Source organism: Chrysochloris asiatica, unplaced genomic scaffold (assembly GCF_000296735.1).
Source record: "Chrysochloris asiatica unplaced genomic scaffold, ChrAsi1.0 scaffold00022, whole genome shotgun sequence".
Lineage (NCBI taxonomy): Eukaryota > Metazoa > Chordata > Mammalia > Afrosoricida > Chrysochloridae > Chrysochloris > Chrysochloris asiatica.
In genome coordinates this window covers 19,473,520-19,483,009 of record NW_006408540.1, presented here as the reverse complement: position 1 = coordinate 19,483,009, position 9,490 = coordinate 19,473,520, and the positions used below count along the sequence as shown (strand labels likewise).

Sequence of the window (9,490 nt, the reverse complement as noted above, 5' to 3'; positions counted from 1 at the left end):
CTTGTTTCACATTCATTTGCAAGATTCCTTGCCTGAAGGTCGCATGGCTGAACCGTCTAGTAGTTTCGTGACGCCTTCGGGATGGTTTCCACCCCCCGAATTGACTCCCACTTTGGGGCCTTTGAGTGACACTGCCCCGATGCCGGAGAACTGGATGCTCTGGGCCATGATGCCGCCACCGCCGCCGCCACCGCCACCTCCTTCGGGGTCTCTTCCCACCGCCAGATCTGAGCCTTCCTCCGAGGCGCAGTCCCGCCACGAGCCCCAGGCACTCCCTGGGGCGCCGCCCCCCTTCGACGCCTTGCTACTTCCCGGAGCGCAACCCCCTTTCGACGCCCAGTCTCCTCTTGATTCTCAGCCTCAACTCAACGTCCAGCCTTCCTGGAATTACCAGAATCCGGCATCGTGGTACTGGAGACAGTCCCCTGATAATTTTCCTCAGCATCAGAATCCCCACAACCCTCCAGGTAGGCGTTTTTCCTCCTGGTGTCACCCCATTCTTTACTTTTCTTCCCTCTCATCTTTCATTTCCTCCCTGTACTTCAAGTTCTTGGAGTCTGGTCACTGATGCACCACACTATGACCGACTGGAATGTTTGCCACACCTGTTCATTTATTTTAGATTTTTATTGGACTCTAAGTGTGTATCAGTACTTGGGGATATAATCGTGAACAAAATTTGTGAGTATAAAAATCGTCTACTGTGGCAAGACACAATAAGCCCAATAGTTACATTGTGTATTAGGAGGTAAAGAGTGTTGTGGAAAGAGATGAAGCAGTAAAGAGTGATTGTCGTTGTTGTTAAGTGCTGTCGAGTCCGTTCTGACCCATAGCAACCCTCTAGAGGTTTTTCAAGGAGCGACTGGTGGGCTTGAACCACCAACCTTGCAGTTCAAACCGACTTTGCAGTCTAGCGCATTAACCCACAGCGCTGCACCAGGACTTCTGGTTGGGCATATTTAAATAGGGTAGTTGGAGAAGACCTCATAAGGAAGGTGACATCGCAGTAAAGACTTCAAGCATCAGAGCCATGGATATGTCTGGAGAGCATATAGGCAAGTACTGGGCAGGTGCTGAAGAAATGGATAACCAGTGTAGCTAGAGAGGAAGTTGTTACTAGGTGTGCGAACTGCAAGGTCAGCAGTTCGAAACTACCAGCTGTTCCACGGGAAAAAAATGAGGCTTTCTGCTCCCATAAAGATTTACAGCCTCGGAAACTCTGTACAGGGTCGCTATGAGTCAAACCAAACTCCATTGCATGTAACTACCACGACCCAGTTCCTTGTAACTCCTAGTGACCCTATGCACAACAGAATAAAACATTGTCCCGTCCTGCGCCAACCTTATAATCATTGTTACACTTGAGCCCATTGCTGCTGCCACTATGCCAATCAATCTCCTTGGGGGATTTCCTCTTTTTCATTCACCCTCCACTTTACCAAGCATGATGTCCTCTAGGGAGTGGTCCTTTCTGATAGCATGTCCAGAGTATGAAAGATGAAGTCTTGCCATCCTGGCTTCTAAAGAGCAATATAACTGTGCTTTTTCCAATGTTGATTTGGTTGTTCTTCTGGCAGTCTGTGGTTTGTTTTGTTTTTAATTTGCTAATATTTATTGCAAAAATAACTTTAGAAGTAGTTGATTAATGAGGCTTTTTTCAAACCATCCCACTTACTATATCTTATTAAAAAGATGCAATTGAAAAACTTTTTTTTAATAAGGAAAAAAAAAGGCTTTTTAGAGTGTAAGGATACTATATAGCAGTGGCTTTCAGACAAAAAAGCATGTCCAGTGCTCTTCTGTTTCTTCTTTTGGCAGGATTAACTTGACAAGCACACCAGTTCACTTAGACACAAGGTCAGCACTCCACATTAATAAATGCGTCCCAGTCATGATCAAGTTATCAACATTTGAACTTGCAGATAAGATGGATAGAGCAATCTCAGCATTAAAACCAAGGCTCCGAGGTCTGAACCACCTGGAGCACTCCTGAGAACAGGACCAACAGATCATTTTGATTTTAGAGGACACAATATATACATATCCCCCTATGGATTTTTCCACTCTCTTTGGCCTCCAAAAGGCTCACATATTAGTCCATCAAAAAAAGAACTGGCTGTGAGCCAAAAGAAAAAAGGGAAGAAAATCCAGAGTGTTCTGTGTTACTCTGAGAGACTTACCTTTCGGCTTCTACTTGGACGTTTTCAAACTGTGCAGATTCAAAGGAGTATGTCCAGTTGCAGCCTAACCATTCATGAAATTCACACGGATGTTTTCCCATAGAAGTTTCCCATCCAACATGCCAGAACAGAAGTGACTGGATATTGAAGTTGACCGTGTGGAGAGGTGGAAGGGGCTTGGATTTGGCAGGAAGAGGATAGCTGCCTTTCTGACCCGTGGTAAAGGTGATGAGGGTGAAGAGCTCATCCTCCTCAGTTCCAGCATGAAACGGCCGTTGATGGCAAGGATAGGACTCAGTTGTTTAAAAAGAAATTTCTTCGGCAGTTTTCCGATTTTGGTATACAGCACTTGTAGCTCTGGTATTTGGCTGAAAGATCCCTTAAAGGTGAAAGTAGCAGCTTCTCAGGATGCATTGAAATCAGGAAGGAAGGTTGTCTCTACACGGAATCGTTATGGCTCTGATATCCGATAGGAGTTTCTGCTGCATACTGCCCACTCCATGGTTATAGAGCGATCATCCAGTCCATGGTATTTTTAATACCCTTTTCTAACACCATAACTCGGATGCATCAGTTCTTATATGGTATTCCTTATTCATTGTCCAACTTTCAAATGCTTGTGAGGCTATTGGAAGCACTATGGCTTGGGTCAGGCAGAAGAGTCGGGTGGAACTGTAGAAGATGAATGAAGAGAGCTGACACTGAAGGGCCTGCAAGTTATTAGTGGAACTTTCACTGTTACTCTTGTGACCGATCTTGTACAAGGGAGGGGCCTGATTTATGTTGCAAAAGGATGGGTCTGGCTGCTGTGATGGAAATTGACTGTAAGGAAGGTTAATGAGACTATAAAATTATCCAATTGAGAGACAGGACCAGGATAGAGCTCTGGAGGTGGTGGGAAGTAGTCTGATTGTAGCTCTACAATGGCCACCTTGATTTCCTAAAGGATTCAATGTGGAGTGTGAGATCGGAGGAAGTAAGGGTGAGTCCTGGCGTGGTGCTGTGGGTTAATGCGCAGGACTTCAAAGTCAGTTTGAACTGCAAGATTGGTGGTTCAGGCTCACCAGCTGCTCCTCGAAAACCCTCTCCAGAGTTACTCGAGTTACTCTGGGTTGTAACTGATGACGGTTTTGCCAGGCAAAAAGGAACTCAGATGAGGAAGAATGGATGCATCAGATTTGAAAGGGAAGGTCAGGAGTTGAGTCTGAGCCTCAAGTGTGGGGACTACTTGTCTGTTAGTGGAGGTTGGTGTGTTGCTGTGATGCTGACCAGGTTTCTGTGGAGCTTCAAGACTAAGAGAGATAGGAAGAAAGGCCTGGTGATCTACTTATGGATCGCAATGGTTAGATTGGCAGTCAGTCACAGAGATGGTGAGGACTCAGCAGAGTTGTGTTCTGTCGTGTGTAGGGGTGCCATTAGTGGCAGGTGGAGGGTGATGGACTCTAGGAAGCCATTTACAAATTTTAAATAGGGCAGTGACATGATTGAAGAGAGATCCAGGGTGCTATGACAATAATGTAGGCAAAATATTGGGGTTTCGAGTTGGATGATGTCAATTTGAGGGAAGATGTATTTTACAAACTTGTGTTTTCCTGGTACTAGATGGATGTTGGAAGAACTGTATTAGGAATTTCATTGTCTAAGTTTTAATTTGAAGTAATTGTAAGGAATTTCATGGGGTTAGATTACCCATATCTCTATTTAGATGTCTAAATAGGGCCATGTCATCACATCAGAATTTAATCATTTGAAAAATACTTGGTAAGTTAGTCTTATCTCTAGTTTGTTTGAATTTGAACTACAATGTGGGCTGGCTTAGCAGTGTTTCAGTTCAGGTATTTACAACATTCTTTAGCAAATAAAATTTTTTAAAATAATTTTGTAGTTGCAAGCATTGATGTATTTTTTTTTTTTTTTAGCTAAGCGTCCTTTTTTTCCACGAAAACATGATGCAAACTTCAATGATTTCAACTTCCCTCCCAATAAGAAACAGAAAAAAAAGGTATTATTGTTTAATATGTTCTTCAATGTGGCTCTTTGGTCCTTCCGTCACATTTCCCTGTCTTGTACTTCTGTCATAGCTGTCTCAGTGCTTTGCTTCCATTACTGACACAGGGGAGCCTTGCTAGAATAGCATCTTGTGTCTGTGTGTGAAGACTTTAAACAAAATCTGAGAAAAAACTGGAAAAATCTTACAGAAAGGACTAATAGAAAGCATTGAGTTCATTTCAGTATAGAATCAAGATAAAAATAACAATTATAATTATAGAACAACATAAACGTTAAACTTTGATAAAATAAGAAACAATATTACTAGGAGATTGAGAGATGAAGGAGGAAATTTGGGGAGAAGAATGGTGGTGGTGTGCTGTGGAGTCGCTTCCAACTCAAAACAATCCTATGTAGGGTTTCTGAGGCTGTAAATCTTTACGGGAGCAGAAAGCCTCATCTTATCTCCCACAGAGTGGCTGGTGGACTGACTTGAACTGCTAACCTTGTGACTCACAGTCCAGTGTTTATCCTACAGAGCACTTAACACCACCAACATGAGGCCTTAAGGAGCCCTGGTAATACTGTACAGTAGGCTGGGGGTGCTAACCTGATAGTTCAAATCCACCACATACACCAGAAGAAAGACGTGAAGCTGTTTGCTCCAGAAGAGATTTACAGTCTTGGAAACCCTATATGGGGTTGCTGTGAGTCAGAATCTACTCGATGGCAGTAGGCTTTTGGTTAAATGAGGCCGTTAATTTAGCATAAATTGAACAATGTCATTTTTGCATGAAATCTCTGTAGCTAATAGTACCAAAATGTTAATCAAATGTATTTATTAACATAATCTCAACATTAAGAAAATGTAGATAATTTTCTTCATAGTCAGTAATAGTAATAATCTTTTAAATTTTATGTTAAAACAAAAGAAACGAATAAAATAATTTGTTCTGGTGTGCTGCTGTAGGATAAAGTACTGGATTGAAAGGTGGCTTTGAACCGCAACGTTGGCGCTTCATACTCATTAGCTGCTCCTTGAAAACTCCATAGAGATTCTCTATGAGTCCGAACTGATTGGATGGCACTTAATAACAACAACAATCGTTACCTAAGTGATTCTTTTTTCCTTTGTGTTTTCTTAAGAAATACATGATAATTGTTATTTTTCCTAAAATATAAAATGCTATTTTACCTTAAATATTTCTCTTTAGGTCATTTGGGAACATGCGGTACAAAATCTTAATTAGAATACTAATTTGAAATCTCCTCACAGAGTTTATATTAGGTCTGCCCACATTTACAATTTTTACTTGTCTAACTTCTCTGAAACATTTGCTAAAAAGAAAAGAAAAACAGAAACATCCTTTCATTTGAAATGGATTCAGGCGTTTGTACCACATACACGGGTTGTAAAAATATCTATGTGTTACTAGTTTGATTTTTACCACTGATTATAGAAAAGCCCTAATGCCTTTTTGTTTTTGTTTGCAGAAAAGAAAGGAACCTGTTTTTCACTATTTTTGTGACACCTGTGACCGTGGTTTTAAAAATCAAGAAAAGTATGATAAACACATGTCTGAACACACAAAAGTAGGTTTTCTTTTCTTGGTTGTCCTGGAATTTATTTAGCAAAATGGCCTTCTAGCTATATATTTAGTAAAAATTCTAAGCCTTTTTTTTTTCCTATAAAGTTTATCGTTTTCATAGAAATGTTTGGTGACTTGATAAATTGGAACAGTGACCCTAGGCTTTGCAGTGTGGGGTTGGGGAGACCCACCGCTTCAGGAATATTTTTTAAGATGGCTGTGATTCCTCTCAAGTGGCCCTCTGTACTTCTGTGAACTTTTTCTCCTGTAAGGCTGCCCTTGATGGCTTTACCAGCTATTGCTGCAATTTTCCATGGGCCAATCACCATCTTAGGGTGGGTGGGGTCTGCACCTTATTTTAGGTTCATGGTTAGCACAGATGGTTTGCACTTGACTTCTAGTCTAAAGGTTAGGAGGTTCAAACTCATTCAGCAGCACTGCAGAAGAAAGATCTGGTGATCTGTTTCCATACAGATTATAGGCAAGACAGCCCTAAGGAATGGTTCGATTTTGTAACAAACACATGGGGTTGCCGTGAGTCAGCATTGACTCCAAGGTAGTGGGTTAAACGTTATTCGGTTCGATTTTGTAACAAACACATGGGGTTGCCGTGAGTCAGCACTGACTCCAAGGTAGTGGGTTAAACTTTATTATCATACGACTTTGCTATGTCATACTTTTACTCAGCTGGAGAAAGAACTGTATATTTTGAGAATGTCATTTAAAAATGTAATGTTCTCTGGAGTGATCTTTGGTTTGCTATTAACATAAATATGCAGTGATTACACCATGTAGTTGGTAACTATGTATGGCCAGAATATGTCTGTGTGTAATAGTGCGCTGTATATAAAAATGGAAAATAATGAAAATTAATAATTGAAATTTTAAAACTCTTACAGTGTCCTGAAGTAGATTGTTCTTTTACTGCACATGAGAAGATTGTCCAGTTCCATTGGAAAAATGTAAGTTCATGGGTCTGTCTTTTTTACCTTGTGGGTTTTGTTTTTTTTTTTGGTGTATGATCTTTTTATTCCATTGGTCTGTTAACTTCATATCTTTTTATTTACATAGCCTAATAGTAACATTTGTCAAGTATTTTATACTTTTGAGGCATTTTTACATCTCGTATTCGGTTTTATCTTCATAGCTATGCGAAGTAGATGTTGCCCTCATTTAACACAGATAGGAAAGAAAAAAAAAAATCTGCTCCAGGCTTCACAACTGAATCTTGAGCTTGAATTCCTTGTCTCTAAATTGTACAGGCGTTTTACTGCATCGTGCCGTTGTATGTAATCATGATTTCCTTAGCTCCCACACTCAATATTGGTTGGTAGGTCATTCATTTATGGGTATTTAATGTCATTCAAGCCAGTAGGTGACACATCAACTTTGTAACCAAAATTATGTTACTCCAAGTTTCCAACTGAGTACATCTAGACTAAATACTTGAGAAACTCTTCTGTACAGTAAAAGTCATAGTAAGAACGGATAAAAGCTACTTATTTAGTATTAAAAAATGGTCTTTATTCCTGCATTTAATGTTGGGTCCCAAGTCTCCATTATCCCCATAATATGCAAAGCTTATTCACAAGCACATGCTATGCTTCCTGATGGTCAGCGGGCTTTTCCCCTTTAGATGCATGCTCCTGGTATGAAGAAAATCAAGTTAGACACGCCAGAGGAGATCGCAAGATGGAGGGAAGAAAGAAGAAAGTGAGTAAAGAGTTCAAGGAAGTAACTCTTTGGTGGTCACAAGGCTGGGCACTTCCATATGATGCTCTTTCTGTCCCTGGTCGTGTCACTGGAAAGGGAAATTTGGTCTGCTCTAACTGGCATGGAGCTGTAAGGTCAGCACTGCACTGCTAACTAGGAGGCTGGCACTTCAAGCCCACCAGCCACTCTTTGGAAACCCAGTACAGGGGCGCTGTGAGTAGGAGAGCCGACTCAAGGGCACCTAGTCACCACAATAGGAGTTCTGGATGTCAGCTGCTTGCTGCCTGGTAAACGCTCTGTGACAGAGGCAACAGTGGGCACATGGCTAGTGTTAAAAAAAAAAAAAAAAAAAGTATAGTACTTTGGTACGTTCATTCTTTTCAACAAAAATTTGAAATGACTTCAGTGTACTAGGAACAGGAGGTATAAAACAGTGAACAAAGATAAATAAGTGCTTGTCTTTAACTGTTGTTGAGTGTGGTAAAGTCAGTTCTGACTCAGCAACCCTCTATAGGGTTTCCAACCAACGTTGTGGTTAGAAGCCCAGTGCTTATCCTATAGAGCCACACCAGGACTCCTGTGTTAAAGTGCCATCAAGTCAGTTCTGACTCATAGTGAGCCTATATAGGGTTTCTGAGGCGCAGTTGGTGGGTTTGAATTGCCAGCCTTGTAGTTCCTAGTCCAGTGCTGATCCTGCAGTACCACACAAGGACCTCTATGCCTCTATGTTGTTGTTAAGTGTTGTCCAGTTGGTTCCAATTCATAGAGACCTTGTATAGGGTTTCTGAAGACCAGCTGGTGAGTTTGAACCACTGATCCTGTGGTTCAAACCAACCTTGCGGTCTAGTACTTTATCCCACAACGCCATACCAGGACTCCTATAGAGATAAGTTATTCATTCCAGAAATCAAAGCCAGGCAATTTGAGCCTTACCATGTGATTAACGAGTTTACACTATTAGGAAAGATTAGTTGATATCTACTTAGAATATAAGGAGCTCTGGTAGCGTAGTGGTTACGAATTGGGCTGCGAACCTTAAGGTCAGCAGTTTGAAACTACCAACACTCCGCAGGAGAAAGGTGAGGCTTTCTGCTCCCGTAAAGATTTACAGCCTCGGAAACCCTGTACAGGGTCACTATGGGTCGGAACTGATTCAATGGCACTTAATAACAACAACAACCTAGAATATAAACCCAAACCAACCCACTGCCATTTAGTTGACTCCGACCCTAGTGACCCTGTATAGGGTTTCTGAGGCTATAAATCTTTATGGGACCTTACCTTGTGGTGTGCAGTCCAGTGCTTATCCCACAGCGCCACCTAGAATATGCTTAATGAAAACATTAGATCACTCTGTTTCCCCGCAAAAAGCTGGGATAAATGAAGTCCTGGCGTGGCACCATGGATTAATGCGCCAGACTGCAAAGCCGTTTGAACTGCAAAGTTGGCAGTTCAAGCTCATCCGCGGCTCCTTGGAAACCCTATACAGGGTCACCATGGGTCAGAACTGACTTGAGGCACTTAACAACAACAGAAACATTATGAACAATTTGTAAACAGTTCTTAAATGTACATACCAAAAATCTAAGAGCCACGTAGCTGTAATTTTTTTTAAGTTCCAGTGACTTTCCAGCTTTAAGCTTAGAGGCACATTGTCTTAAGAGGCTATCAAGTACCAGTCTCTTTGATGGTTGATAGTCATAAGTCCTCCTGATTAACAGTTTAACATCACACACACTACACACTCACATTTTCAGCCTTTCGCAGCACGTAACAAAGTTATAAGGGAAATTGGACTAGAATGAACAAAGATGTCATAGAATGTACACAACAGGCAGAGCCAAGAGGAGGGAAACAATTCTACCAACAAAAACAAAACCCCAGCATGGAAGTAGAATTTAAAAAGTTCAAATGCATGACTGTTCTCCCAATTGCTGTTAATTATGATTTGTATTATGGGATTACCCGCCCCCCCCAAATGGAATACTGAGTTGACACCCAAGATCGTTAAAATCCCCA

At 41.3% G+C, this 9,490-nt stretch overlaps 1 protein-coding gene across 1 annotated transcript in view; it reads left to right on the top strand.

Annotated features, from left to right (window-relative positions):
* The first annotated feature begins 43 nt into the window (after positions 1-43).
* NUFIP1 (nuclear fragile X mental retardation protein interacting protein 1) overlaps positions 44-9,490 on the top strand; it is a 52,809-nt gene continuing 43,362 nt past the window's right edge. Inside the window, exons 1-5 of the mRNA XM_006837684.1 lie at positions 44-467; positions 4,100-4,182; positions 5,664-5,762; positions 6,658-6,720; positions 7,395-7,471. Coding sequence (XP_006837747.1) covers positions 44-467; positions 4,100-4,182; positions 5,664-5,762; positions 6,658-6,720; positions 7,395-7,471 — 746 coding nt within the window. The remainder of the gene's footprint in view (positions 468-4,099; positions 4,183-5,663; positions 5,763-6,657; positions 6,721-7,394; positions 7,472-9,490) is intronic.